We start from the raw sequence: 15,256 nt of genomic DNA on the forward strand, positions 1-15,256 counted from the left end.
TTTGAAAATAAGTAACGACTTCACGAACACACAGGGCGAGTGTGTGGATGACTGCGAACATTCATCCACAGAATAGAAAAGAAAGGAGAAAAGAAAGACGCTCGCTCTGCAGCACTTTTACTTCTGTGATGTGACTTCATTTGAATGACAAAGAAACAAAAGGTTTTCTCAAAGCTTTGCACTGAAGGCATCAACAAAAACATACAGCGGTACACGAGAAGAGAAAAACATCAAAATGCAAAGACGTTTTGTTTCCAGATAAGCACCCAACTTTTGACCAGCTACACCCCCCGTTCCCATGACCGAGTCGCTGCTTTCACTGTGTCTGAGCCTGTTGTGCCAACAGAAAAGTCGATGGAGGCAGCAACGGGGCAGCAACGGGGCAAACTGTGGGGGGCGGATAGAAAAACAGAAAAGAGAAAAGAAAGAAGAGCAAAGACGCCGGAGTGAAGAACAGAAAGAGGGAAGTGAAGCAGAAGTAAACGTCCTCTCAGAAAGCAGTTCATTAGTCTTGACCTTGGCTTTGACCCACGACAAACGCTGCAGCAAGCCCACTGCTATGACACCACCACTACACACACACACACACACACACACACACACAGACACACACACACACACAGGAATGCTGCTGCTGTTATTGTCTTTAAGTGCTAAACTCAGGCCAAGGCCTCGCCAGGGTTGCATAAACAACATAACAACCGTGCAAACCTCTCTCTCTCACACACACACACACACACACACACACCCAAACACCACTTCCGTCCATTCTCTCTCACAGAGAAAGGAAGTGGAGTCGAGCTGGCCCGGCCCCAGTTGTCCAGACAGCGGCAGTCTGCCTACTTTGCCCTCTGAAAGGCTTTAAAGCCTCTCTGTCTCTCTCTCTCTGTGTCTCTCTCTCTCTCTCTCTCTGTGTCTCTCTCTCTCTCTCTCTCTCTCTCCGTCCTTCACTGTTTTCTGTTCTGTTGTAAAGAGCCACTACAAGTGTAAAGAAGCGCTTGATGCATTTTCCAACCGTTCGTTCCTCTGGTTAATGTGGTAGAAATGTGAAACACTGCACATTTTAACACAACACATCACTGGAGCTCATCTCGTAACTGGAAACTGCTGTTTGTGTTCGTTGGTAGTTTTAAATGAGACGAGTCTAAAAACGAGTCACTACAGAAAGTGGCCCAGTGAATTTAACCTGGATTAAAATCAGGACACAACAAGCAGCGACAGCCCTAATAGTTAATAAGCTTCCTCCAAAGATCAGGACGTTTAACCCTCAAACATCATGACAGCAGCGATTGATCAGTTTCGAATCCATTTACTGAAGAGACTCATTGAAATGAAGGAACTTCTTCTTCTTCTTCTTCTTCTCAGACGTCCTGAGTCTAGTTTCCTCCATTTTACATAATGACCTGTCTAAGTCATGACTACGACAGCAAAATTTAAATTCTTCTGCTTCTGACTTTGCATTAAAACATAGAAAACATCATTTTGTTGTTGTTTATTGATTAAAAAGTTGGACTCTCCTGTAGTTATTGAGGCGTCCGTGCAGTGTCGTAGTCCGACCGCTGCACCTTGTAAACTTGGGAGTTTTCTTTACCTTTGCTCTCACATGACGAACGTCCACAGTGACAACACGTCCAGTTGTGCATTGTACAGAAACCTCTATGATGTCACCGTATAAACAACCCAACGTCTGAACTTTATTATTTTCCTTCTTTAATGACGTCTGGTTAAGGAAAGTACAGATTCATCAGCAACAACATACACAGCCTGTCTCTTTGTCCAGCTCTCCATCATCATCGCTGTCATCACACGGGTTCTCCAAACGCCAACATATTTACAGACTCTCCTGCACAAGCTTCAAATGATGCTATAAAAGCAAAACATGTGGACTGTGGCAGCGAAATAGCAGGTTTGTGTTGAGCTGCCGTACACCGGTAACAATTAAAACTACAGCAAAACAAGCCGTGTGACACAATCTGGGAAGGAACGAGGCGAAATAAGGACTCGCTGCTTTGTGTGCAGGCAATTAAAAAAATTGTCAGGTACGACCTTTGCCAACGGCAGAAAAAAAGCAAAGACTAAATCCAGAAACAGGCGATTAAGATGCTTCTAAAAGCAAAAGTCAGACAAATGAGAGGAAAACATGACGACTGGGCGCCCAGAGCTGATTGGTCGAGGGGATTTGAATGAAGCTGCAGCGTTACTGAGATGAAGAGAAGAACCATGCACACGATCAGACGTGCATCTATGGAAGGAGCCACACTGGTTTTAAATATTAGATATATTTTATAGATGGATATTCACAACACATGTCTTTACTGTACTAACTGAGAGTTCAGGGGTCAGAGTTCAGGGGTCAGACCTCCTACCTTGGGCCATTTGGGGTTGATGAGACGTGCTTTGATGGCGTCGTCCAGGGCGGTGTTGTACTGGCCCTGTCTCAGATAAGCTGCAGAGCGGTTACTGTACAGGATGCAGTTCTGGGGGTCAGCGCTCAGGGCCTCGCTGTAAAGGCGCACAGCCAGAGCATACTCCCCCTGCTGGCAGGCCTGGTTACTGCGCCGCACACACTCCAGGAATTCTGCTTTGCTCAGTCCATTTGGACCGGAGATGGACGCTCGCTCCGACCTTTTCAGGGTCAGGGCTGAAGGAATCACAGGTGAAGAAGAAGACGAGGACGACGAGGCAGCGATTGTGGTCCTGCTGGTGGAGCGAGAACCAAACAGGGAGAACTGAGGAGAAAACAAAAAGACATCGGTTAAAACGAATCAGCACCTCTTTTTGGCAGATTCTCTGGTTCCAGCTTCTCCAGAACGGTTTGTCTGTTTTATCTCTCTGTAAACGGAATATTTTTGGACTGTGGTCTGTGTGTTTACTGCAAAAGAGCAAATACTAAAGGCTAAACCTGACCACTAGAACACAGCAGACAACCTAAAAACTGAAGCTGAAGCTTGTTAATGAAGGTTGAGTTGGGGCAAACTGGGCTTCGGGACACTTCTCGACATGGTGCTTATTGAACCTACTCGTCACACGGTGCTCAACAAATGACTCGATTTACAAAGACAGAAAGAAAATGTTCATGTGCCTGTTGTTACATAAGTCACAAAAACAAGATACTGCCAGCAGTTCTGTCCAGGACCACACGGAAACTGCAGCAGTCTGCATGACAGAAAACTGTAGCTACAGGCAAACAGGACGCGAAATGCTGCGTCCACTGTTCTCTTGCTCTTGACAGCCCGAATTCCTCAGAGAGACAAAAAGAGAAAAGTCTCGGCCCAGAGAGATGAAGGTTCTGCTCTCCTCATTCGTTTCTGTCACAGCTGCTGAAACTAACTGAGGTTAGTTCTCTGTAACGCTGCCTCCCTCCCTGATCTGGTGTTTCCAAATTTGTACTTTCACCAGCACTTACACCAAGGCCTTCATTATCTCTTTCAATTCCCCTCTCTCTCTCTCTCACACACACACTCAAATGTTTGAATACACTTTTCAAATATGCAGACTGGAGGGATTCCTAAATCTGTATCAGTCAAAAGCTTTAAAAGAGGCTGGAAATGCATTGATGAGACATTTGATTAAACTGCATTAAACTGTTTGGCACCATCAAGAACTGATGAGATTTAGGCTGTTTTCAACAGGACAAGTGATCTAGAAATAACAGGGAGGTCGATATTGTAGTTTGTAGTTACACTTTCAACACAACAGCTTGTTGAGGAACTGGGTATAACTTTAAAAGTGTCGACCAACAATGGATGGCGTTTGTGTCAAATATATCACCCCTGTTCTTCTGCTGATCAGTGAAGTGAAGATCTTTGAATTCAGCTCAGACTGTGAGAATGAGCCTTTGTTTGTTCTGCAGTTAATTCAGTTGAATTTTTTAATGGATTGTTTTGGGATTTTCCAACAGGGTCTCTGTCGCCATAACTTCTCCTGCTCTGTGCAGCGGCCGGGTCACATTTCACAGAGAACACGAGTAAGCTGTAAGAAATGGAGACCTGGTTTTCAGCCCTTGTTTAGTGCACAATGCACCCAAAACTCCTCAGCTGAGACTCATACTTAACATCATCAATGGTACTGAGCCAAATCCAGTTGGTGCCTTTTAAACATAGACAGTGTATTAGAAACTTCCTGCAGTTTTCATGAAGGTGTCGTGTTGTTGTGAAACACTAGCTCAAGCAGAGCTTGTTTAACACGAGCAGGGTGGTGCCGTGCATCATGTGCACGGAACTACAGCGTAAATCTGTAAGCCTATTACTGTACAACTATAATAAAGTTAATATAGAGCATGAGGAAACAGAACAGAGCAGCTCAGCGTGGACTTTTGCAATCACACAGTTTACTTTAGGGAGTAAGTTGTATAAACTGTTGTGCTGCAGCGTTCTTTAAACAGACTGCAGTCTGCGGCGTTGTGTGGGAGCACCTGTGCACAAATGGTTTGTTTGGAAGAGCTGGGAATATATTTGTAAGTCGTGTTAAAGTGAAACTGGAAAATGAGAGAGCAGAGTTGGACATACTGAGTGATGTATGACATGTTTGACCAGTCTCTTAGTGGTCGAAGTTAATAGTCCAGACAGGATGATTAAGCTCACCTCACAGCAGGGAGGCACTTCATCTCGGTCCTGTAGAGCCTCAAAAGCTCAGAGGAGAACTTTTCATATTTATGCACCTTCACACACTGTTAGTGTAAATTCCCCCATGTGCCGGTGTCAGAGCTGGATTAATGTGCGCTGTGCAGCTTCTCTAGACTCCTGGTGTTCCTGCAGCCAGTTGACTGAGGCGCTGAACTGCTGAACTGTTTGGTCAGAAGTTAGTCCAAGTCAAGTAAAGTCAAGAAGAAGTTCGTTAAAACAATAAAAACCTAAATGAAAATGGTCAAGACTCAGAAATAGGTCAAAGCAAAAAGGTGAGTCCGCCTCGTCCAACCTGTCGACAGTGGAGTAGAGTCCATAGTTGTCTGGTTTGTTGTTAAGTTCGGACAGATGACGTCACGCTTCCATAATTGACTAATGTGATTTAAATTAAATTAGATGATAGAGTTAAGATCATGTTAGAATCTGTCTCATTAGTTTGCTAAAAAGTAAGTTCTAAAAACTTTCTCTATTTGTCGATTATTCTCTTTGAACTGTCTTTAAAGTCTAAATGTAGTTTATATAGAAGCTGCTCTCATGAGTTAGAGTTCAGCAAGAAGGCAGCAGAGGATCAATACAAGAGTTTAAAGACAAAACAGAGTTCAGACTGTAAATCAGCCACAGAAGGACAAGAGTCAGGGGACAGGCGGGGGTCAGACAACAGTCCAGGGCAGGAACATCGCCCAACAGCGAGCAGATGAAGATAGAGTCTAGATTATTAGACAGCTAGGTGGTTCCAAGAATTCAAGCAGACAAGTAATCCAGCAAAAAGAGTCCAAGTCTAGAATCAAACAGGAAACAGGAAACACCGGAAAGGTGGGCGGAGCAGAAACAAAGCAGATGCTGCAACAATCAGGCAACGAAACGAGCGCATGTGGACTGGTTTAAATAGAGACTGGATGATTAGTGGAGTAAACAAACAGGGATTATTGATGAGGTCACTGATCTACCTGAGTGATGCAGTAGCAGGTGAGTGTGTGTGGGTTTGCTACAGAAGCTCAGTGTGGTGCACGTCCTCGACTCCTCTCAGGTTAAAGAGTGACCGTGGTTGGTTTGTTTCCTATCGTACCTGTTAACACAGAGCTCTGTAGTGGAGAGCTGCCACTGACAGAGAGCCGGGACTTTCAATCATCTTCATCTGCCAGGAAAAGAAAACGGGCGGAGAGAGTTCTCCACCTGCTTTTAATGTTCCTCTCATTTGGACCAGAACACACATGTGCGATCACATCTACGAGACTCTTCCTGTTCGGTGGCATCATTTGATCCAGTTTCACACTCTAATTTTGAAGAACCTACTTCCTGTCTTCTTGTCTCATGTGGGTCCCTAAACTCCTGCACTTTGATGCACTTGACTTTTAAGTGGCTCTGCTCTCTCGTCCTGTTGTCGACTCTGAATTTGGACCAAACTATATAATATTTTGGAGACTTCTGAGATCAACGGCACGCTGTGGAGCGGCTACGATTCTTAGTAGGTTGGTTTTAGTTGATAATAAAAAACATGGGCAGATGAAGCGGTTTGGCAAAAACAAGGAGAAGCATGAACTATGTTACACTGATGACACCGAGCATCAGCTCTGATGATCACTGTGTCCATCAGTCATTCACTGTGTGTATCACTGCATTAGACAAGCTGGGGTTGATTCACTGTAATGTGAAAGCATGAAGCTGTAAATTCTGCCTTTCACAGAAGAGAGATGTTGATAATTTCCATAGTGATGTTTAGAGAATCAGAGTTTGACCATTAAAGTCAGTATTCAGGAGGAAAATGAGGAGCATCACTGAAATGTCCTTCACAGAGTGTTTTCACTGAGATGTGAAAACTAAAAACATCATTTATACGTCCGACACAGACGATGAACGATGACGACGTTAAATATAACATAAAAAAGAAGAACAGACTGTTGTTGTTGAAGCGGTCGCAGAGCCACGAGTCAGCTAATAATCACAGCCAGGATCTGAAAGAGGACCAGGTCTCATCTGAACCAGTAAGTAAACCTCCAGTAAGAGTCACTCACCGTGTGCATTAGTTGAATCAGCTGCTTTAAAAACACAAGTTATGAAAAAAGCGTCCGGCTGTGTGAACAGGAAGTTCAAGTTAAAAAAATAAAAGAGAGACAGGATCACAACGTGAATATCCTGTCGCAGTTCTTCCAAGGTTACACACAAACACACACTTCCCCCAGACGCCGTCTAACTCCCCTCAGCCGTCTTCAGTCCAGGTCAAACACAGAACAGAGACACAGACAGAACCTGGGGGCCGAATACCTGAAACTGTCCCCTTTGTTTTTTAATGTTTTCACGTTGTAGCTGAGACACAGAAACATAAAGGACATAAAGAGCTGAGAGGTCAGGACGCCGTCATCATCACACTCCCAGCTCCTCACCTGATTATTTCTTATGTCTGTGATTTGGAATATATGATATAAAATCTGTGACTGGTTTTGTCTCACACGACGCTCATTCTCTGGAGGTCGAGTTTTAAATTAAACATTTGTTTTAAACCACAGCATCAATCTGAAAATGATTCAGCTCCAGTTCTCACCTCGAATTTAACAAGAATTTCCTTTTGTTTAGTTCCAGCTCTGGAAGAGATAAAACTAAATAATATAATATTTACAAAAAATCACTTTTAAATTGTCTAAAGACAGAAAACAGAAACTATTTGGACACTGAATTAAACGATTTAGTGATTTTTAAAATAAGCTGCTGTTAAGTTTTTGTCAACATCATGAGTTACGATTCAATATGTTGAGATATCTATAACACTATATAATAATAATATAATAATGACATATATAAAACTCAAGTTAAAACACAAAATAAAATACTGTTTGCCATGAATTAATTATTAATTAAGAATTTGACAGTGTTTTAGAGAATTGATAATATAACACACATAATAACAACTGCAATACGAGTGTGTATATTGGATATTTGACGTGTCTCTAGCTACAGTCTCTGATACTGTTTTATTATTATTATGAAGCAGATCATATTACAGAGTATATATTCTCATTAGATAACAGCAGCTTCCATCCTGCAGCGTGTCTGAAGTTATCGGTCCCCCACATTCCTCGGTCCAGCTCCAGAAACAATCTCTGTCACTTTCTGAGTCAGTTCCTGAAACTCTTTCATACATTTTCCTCTTGGACCTTGTTGCTGTATTTATTTTTCCTGCACCTGCCTTTTGCTTTGTAGGGAACTGTTTTATGTTCATTACATTCAGACTCTGAGTGTTTTGAATTTCTTCCTCTTTATTCTGTGACAGCTTTATTTTTGATTTTTGATTTTATTATAGATTCTGTTTTGATGTCTTGTATTGATGGTTTCATGTTGTTAACAGCTGGTCTGTATTTGTTTTGTGGCTCTAATTAAAACTCTAATGATCAGCTGTTAGTGACATTTCAAAGTTCTCCTGACTGTGTGTGAACTCCTGCAGGACTCGTGCAGAATGGCAGCTCATCATGTGAACACACACACACACACACACACACACACACACACACACACACACACACACACATTAGAACTTCTCCTTCTTCTTCTTCTTTTTATTCTCAGCCTGCAGAACCCGGACTGACCCCGGACTGAACCCGGACTGACCCCCTTGTCTCACTAACCCACCCCCCCCCCCCTCTCTTACCTTTTCTTTCCTCGACCTTTGTTTTTCCATTTCTGCTGAATCCGGAGACAAACTTTCATCCCACAGTCACCGAGAGGCAGGAAAACAGGAACCATCCAGCACAAAGGACCCAGCAGCTGGTTCCAGCTCGTCCAGGTTCGACTGCTCCTAGAGATCGGTCCACTCAGAGTCTACGGATCCGACCTGGAGACCAGTTCCCGGACGAAGTGGGTCCACAGTAAATGCGCCATGTTCCCACAGTCGATTCTCTCCATAGCGGAATCTGTGTCCGGTGAGAGGCGGGGATCCGGTCGGATCGGATCCGAGGCTGCAGGCTTCAATTACTCTTGATGACGTCACAGAGGAGTTGAGTTACCTGACCGATTCATTACAGCTGTTCGGGGGGGGGGGGCACAGACAAGAGGAGGCTGATCGGCTTCAAGTTTTATTACAACAATAAATTAAATGAACATGTGACTTATATCCTTTATACTCTGAACTTTCACATTTGAAATAAATAGTTGAACATAACGTGCAAAGACACTTCACTGTGACTGGTTAGCTTAGCTTAGCATAAAGACTGGAAGCAGAGGGAAACTGCTAGCCTGACCCCATGAACTGCTGCTGGCTGTAGGTGACCCCAGTTTGTGCCTCTCAGGTTTTGGTCTGGTTAATTGTTTCTCTGACAGTGATGTTGTGTGAATGTAGGAAGAGTTTATTTTAATAAGTTTATCGAGGCCACGAGACAGAAATGGTTTGAAACCTTGGTCCTGATCTGTTCCTCTCTGCAGAGAGCTCCTCAGACTCTGTGGTTAAAGTATGAATTGTGGGACGTCCTGTGATCAGGGGTGTGCGTCTTTAAAGTTCATCCTCAAATCAAATCATCCTCTAAACATGAACATTAGAGAGTTCAGTTCAAAAACTCTATAAAACATGTTTTCTTCTTTGTCGTGAGTCAAACCATCTCCGTTTTCTTTAGATTGAACTGTCACCCACACGTTTCTATACTAACAACATATTTACATCCATACAATACGGTACAAATATATACAAGTACAATAAGTGCTGAGACCTCAGCGACTGTAGGAAACAGGACAGCAGCTACAGACGTCGAGGTCAGGAGTCCAACCACACCCCCCCTTAGGAGAGTGGGACCATGCTGTACATTAAAATATGTTCAGTTCATCGTCTAAGTGCTGTTTAAATGTGTCATCACATTGTCAGGATACAGTAATACTGAAACTGAATGTTTTAAAACCCTCAAACACCCCCACATTAAAGAACATGAGGAGAGACCCAAGTGGCACGGGGGGGGGGGATCAGTGGAAACTTGGGTTTAGTGGTATCAAACACACCAGATATTATTCATGATCTGCTGTAGCAGGACAACAGTGGTGTAACTATGACTTTAATGTCGGCTCAGTGGGATCAAGTGTCTGATTACATGCAGAAGAGCAGGACTCCTGCAAACCTGAGTGTGATGCAGACGTTATTAATATGAGTCCCACGTGTGCTTCTCCTGCTACGACTTAGAGCTCAGTTATATTTCAGCAAATGTTTTATCCTAGAACATCTCAGATGTATAAATACATAATACTAACAAGTGTCACAGGGACCCAAAGTGTTCATCATTAAATAAATAACAGCTCCGTCCGTTTTAAATCACCATGATGTCACGAGACGACGAATTGGATCAATATGAATCAGAGTTTTGTAGTTAAACGTACATTTTGTCTGTGCTTCTTATTAACTTCACGATGTCTCATTTATTTAATGTGGAACTTTGGGAAGTTCAGACCGGCTCTCGTCCTGCCGCAGTTTGCCGTTGTGCATTTTGTTTCCTGGTCTTGTTCATTTTACGCCTGGTCATCCTGAAACACAGTTTGTGGAGCCTCACAACTCGATCTTTTCTCTTAGCTCTGCTGCTGTTTGGTCTCCTGACCTTCAGTTTTACTGCCTGTAGGTGGCGCTGCTCCTCCACCTCTGCACCGCTCCTGTGCATCACATAGGGAAACTCTGCCTTCACCAGAACTGCTGTGCAGCTGTCGAACGAAAAACAAATGATAGTTTTGTTATATTAACTTTTATATATATAAAAATTTACAGTTCTTCAAGTCAAGAATTGTATTTAAGTACGAGTTTGAGGTACTTGTACTTCACTTTGTGTGTCAGTTGCTCAGATCAGTGTCGCTCTTTGCAAGAGTAACACACTTAACTAATTAACTAATTACTGCCTTAGAAAGTATTACAGTGACTTAACTTGTTCATAGAAACATCAAACTTTTTATAAAACTATTGATTTCATTCTACGAGTCCTCAGATCCCTACACTGAGCTTAACTGTCTACTCGTCTTTGTCTGTATACTAACGTGTTGCCTGCTGTGCAGTCCCGTGTCAGAAAGCAGGACTGGGACACATGTTCCAGTAAAAGAGCGTGCACTTCGGTCAGTCGTCTCGGCTCAGCCAAGGTCTGGAATAATCTAGAAGGACACAGGAACGTCAGAGACCAACAGAGATGCCAAAAGCTCCAAAACAAATAAAGCAGATGAACAACCCCTAAAGCAAAAAGAGCATCAGGCTGTGTGTGCACAAACATGAGATTATGATAATGTCCAAGGACGTAAAAGCTTCTCTGTGCAGATTCAGAGAACAGCTACATCTTATGTAACAGCGTGACTCTGGATAGAAGTGCACGCTGCATGTGGCCTAGTTCTCTGTCACAAAACATCACACCATGTCTGCCTCGTCTTACTGTGAGCACACACACATAAAGGTGAGTGCACCATTATCACAGTGTCTGTATATGCTCACCGCAAATATTTACCCTGCAGGTTAAATACATGTCGTGATGCAACCCACAAAAAAACCCTTAGTGAATAAAATTTGGTATAAAAACCTCTCGGTATGATTACCTGGTGGTGCAGTTGCAGTGATACAGCGTCCTCGGCTCTGGGTTGTGGAGGCCATATCTGTTCTCCAGTGGAAGGATCTTGTTCCTGCACTCGTCAAGATCCTTGAAGATGTCACACGACAGCAGCTTCTCTGCAGAGGGGAAGCATCAGTGGAAACGATCAGTCATCACTCAGCTATGATGGGCAGAAATGCAACATGTTCAGTTCTTATTAAGTTTAATTCACGTAGAGATTAAAGAAGAGAACAACTTTTAAAACAACAACAACAAAAATCTTCTCTTCACAAATTGATCCTTCAGTTAGTGGCAATAAAAAAAGTAGAATGTTAAAATGAAATAAGCTGAACTTCAAACCACCGTCTATCATTTGAACAACTGTGAACCTGTCTGCCAAACTAAACACCAAAGTTCAGAGAGGACAGAATCTGTGTGAGTCCTGAGTTTAACTTCTTAGGTGGAACCATTAAATTACATGGAAGCTTATTTCTACCAGTTGGAAATAAACTTAATTTACTACTAATAATAACAAAGTCAAATTAATTTGAGATGAGAAGTAAAAATTCTGAATTAAAATTGTTGTCTATATTTTTAATTGATGTATTTTTGTATTTTATCTCCATAACTCAGAACAGTTACTGGTCACTTCATTGTGATTGTTAAACTGGTTCCTCTGGTGATATTTAATACCTGTGAGATCAGAGTCCAGCGCTGTCGCAGTTTGGATTTTGGTGGATAAAGTGTCTGTGGTCCTCTCTGATGTGCTGGTGACCATGGAGGTGCTGACGTTGGTCACTGGAGTGATGGATGCAGGAGGTGCAGAGGGCAAACTGGTTGAAGGTGTAGGGACAGTGGATGCAGCAGCAGCGATGAAGGTGGAGGATAAACTGGTTGAAGGTGTAGGGACTGTGGATGCATCAGCAGCGATGAAGGTGGAGGATAAACTGGTTGAAGGTGTAAGGACTGTGGGTGCAGCCTCGGTGATGAAGGTGGAGGATAAATTGGTTGAAGGTGTAGGGACTGTGGATGCATCAGCAGCGATGAAGGTGGAGGATAAACTGGTTGAAGGTGTAGGGACTGTGGATGCAGCCTCGGTGATGGAGAAGAACTGTGGGTCTGACGTGCTGCTACCCTGGAGCTGTGCAGGTGTGGTGGTGTTGATGAAGTAGCTGGTGCTGTTCATGCTGACCTCTGTGGAGCTGGTATACTCAAACAGCGTGGGTGGATGAACCTCCGCGTACAGAGACATTTGAGTCTCCTTACACCTGTCAGTCACAGCAGAGGGAGAAATGATCAAATCCACATTTAAATAATAAATAAAAAATGATCTAATAGATAGAAAATAACAAACGACACATGAACATGTTGATGTCAACATAACATGATGGTAAATATGTCGCCAGTCTTTCTACTGAGCTAAGCTAAGCTAAGCTAATTGTTTTCATTTTCATGCAGCATTTATAAAAATCATTTCATTCATGATGTTGAATGTTTGTCAAACATTGGGAATCGTTCTGAGGTGCTTTATAAATAAAGTTGGATCCGATCGGACGTTTACTCACATTCCAAACCAGTTTCTCTGTGTGCACTGGAGTCGGTGGCTGAACTCAAAGCAGTGCATCTTCAGCAGGTTGAAGAACGTGTATCCCACCACGTGAGAGATGCTGTCGTTCGCTTGCATTAGACAGCTGCGAAACCTGGAACATGCAGAATTTTTGAATTAGAAAAAAAACAAAATAAACAGAGACAACACTTTGATAGAAGGTGGATGGCAGCTGGTCGCAGCTAAATCTTACTTGTTGTCACATTCACAGTGAGACATGGTGAATATGTTGGTGTTGAAGACTCCGAACTCCGAGTGAAAGGACAGGATGGTGTGTTTGCACTGGTCGTGTTCCCGGCAGCAGCTGTCTGTGTCCCCAAAAACCCCTGTGAGAGATCAGGCGAGAGGCACAGAGTGAGTATGACCACGACCTGATCACGGTTTGATCCCAGCCTCATGAAATCTACCAGCAAAAAACTCAAACCAGGTTTATCTACGGTGCTGTGCATTCAATCGTCAGGAACAAGTGAAGCAAACGGTGAAAAGACATTATTTAATCAAGGAGTTAAAGAGATTTATGCAGCAGTGGTTTAACTTGAACTGTGACCATGTACATCTACACTATACTTCATGTACTGTCAGTGTTTCAGTATCCTACTGTGCAGTGACACTGGGATTATGTGGACTCACTCTGAGTGACAGACTTGATAATAACAACAGTGAAGATATTATCATAGACGATATTTATCACGAGTTGGACGGTGGCTTCTTTCTGTCTGTCAGCGTGTTGTGGATGATGATAAACATTATCTGTCTCTCGTCAGAGTGATAATACAAAACGAAATGACCCTTTAAGTTTTCCTGAATCATCTGTAATCCCTCGTCTGCTGCTCGGTTTTCTCTTTTCTGTTTCATGCCTCAGGAGATAAAATGTCCTATTTGTGGTATTTTAGATCCATTTTGAGCTTCAGTGTATAAATACACAGCTATATGAACTGACTGACCTGGATTCTGCTCTGTGACCTACTTGTCTTTTTCCAAATATGCAGCATTTTTACTTCATCTCCGTTTTTCTGTTTCTGTTTCAGTCAAAACAGAAATTAATAAAATAACTAAAGAAAAGTGAACCAACTCTTCTTAACAGAGACTCACAGGAAACAGGAAACAACAAGAATCCTGGATTATAAACTGGGAACATGGGAGTTAGAAAGGGTGGTGCACTGGCTCCAGGGGGCCAGTGTGATCCCCCCCCCCCCCCCCCCACCCCCCACCGCAACAATGTAGAGGTGACCTTGGTCAAAACACTGAACCCCATCTCGTCCTTTTTGTTTTAAATTACTAAAGCTTGTGTTATAGGACATGTGGTAACGTGGTATCCAACCTACAGCATGAGACGTGTTCTGATAAATCTGCTTCTATGTTCTTTAAATCCTCAACTCAACGTTCTACAAATCCAAACTCTGAATCTAAACACACACACAGGAAACACTCGTGTCCTTTTACTGTGAGATCTGGATCCAGCCTACCTAAATCATCATAGGATGGCGCTTTGTTCCCAGAGCCGCACCACAGAGTCCCAGGTACAATAAAACCGCGCTTCACACGCTGATGGCTCCTGACCTCTGACCTTTCATCTTGACCTTGAATACTTGTAGCAGCAGGGAGACCACCAGCACTCCTCACCGGCCTCTTTCCTGTCCTCTCTCCGTGCCAGGCCACTGCTTGAGAAGCCAGAGACACGCACTGATCTTCTGCCTCCAACAATAAGTTCACATTTAAATTTCCATCAGGACGCTCGGAGAACTCGTGCGCGCGCTCCCGGCACAGAGACAAATAGTTCTGGATGAGCGCTGCGTCGTCGCTCCAAGAGCAGCTGAGCGGAGCGCGCTCCTCGGACCACACGCTGTGGTACAGCCGCAGAGAGGAAGAGTCCTGCCGCAGAAAATTATAGTGCAACTCCCCATGAGGTAAAACTTTAGTCCAGGTGCAGAGGATGGCGGCTTGTGCAGGCGCCCACAACAGGAGTGACGTGAAAAGGAGAAGAGCTGTGTGCGTCATGGCGCGCAGAGCTGACGACGGCTGGATGGAAAAGACTCAGACCCTGAAGGGAAAACAAATATTTATTGCTTTAACACTTCAGCAGTGAGCAGTTTAGCACAAAGTCACAGACTCCTGGTCCCGTTTTTAAATGAGAGAGGGAGGAGGCGTGCGGGGGGGTGTACCTGATGTCCTAAAATAAACGCTGCATCCAAACCAGCCTGAGTCATGTGACCAGTCAGTGTGTTCATATAACATCTCTGTCTCCCTCCCACATCCTGATATTGATCATCACACACACACCAAAGGCTGCTAATACTATATATTGAATGGTCCCAGACACTCCATACTGCATGGATGATTACTGGAAGCCACAGACCTGTTCCAACATGACAATGCCAGGATTCATTGGGCTCAATTAGTGAGAGAGTGGTTCAGGGAACGTGACCCATCATTTTCACACATGGATTGGTCCCCACAGAGTCCAGACTCAACCAGATGAGTCGGCTGAAAATCCAACGGAG

The 15,256-nt window shown here is 43.5% G+C and overlaps 2 protein-coding genes across 2 annotated transcripts in view; both read right to left on the reverse strand.

Annotated features, from left to right (window-relative positions):
• Positions 1-8,522, reverse strand: part of LOC113158492 (tetratricopeptide repeat protein 28-like) — a 109,388-nt gene extending 100,866 nt beyond the window's left edge. The window contains exons 1-2 of the mRNA XM_026354421.1: positions 8,266-8,522; positions 2,367-2,729 (exon numbers count right to left, since the gene is read on the reverse strand). Coding sequence (XP_026210206.1) covers positions 2,367-2,729; positions 8,266-8,295 — 393 coding nt within the window. The 5' untranslated portion in view covers positions 8,296-8,522. The remainder of the gene's footprint in view (positions 1-2,366; positions 2,730-8,265) is intronic.
• Positions 8,523-8,692: 170 nt separating this feature from the next.
• On the reverse strand, positions 8,693-14,857 carry pla2g3 (phospholipase A2 group III). The gene is made up of 7 exons (XM_026353990.1): positions 14,222-14,857; positions 12,949-13,081; positions 12,715-12,849; positions 11,843-12,417; positions 11,157-11,286; positions 10,614-10,724; positions 8,693-10,286 (listed from the first exon to the last, which is right to left on the reverse strand). The coding sequence occupies exons 1-7, from the start codon at positions 14,751-14,753 to the stop codon at positions 10,037-10,039; spliced, it is 1,866 nt and encodes a 621-aa protein (XP_026209775.1). The 5' UTR covers positions 14,754-14,857; the 3' UTR covers positions 8,693-10,036.
• Positions 14,858-15,256: the final 399 nt, after the last annotated feature.

The sequence above is a fragment of the Anabas testudineus genome, chromosome 12, assembly GCF_900324465.2.
Source record: "Anabas testudineus chromosome 12, fAnaTes1.2, whole genome shotgun sequence".
NCBI lineage: Eukaryota > Metazoa > Chordata > Actinopteri > Anabantiformes > Anabantidae > Anabas > Anabas testudineus.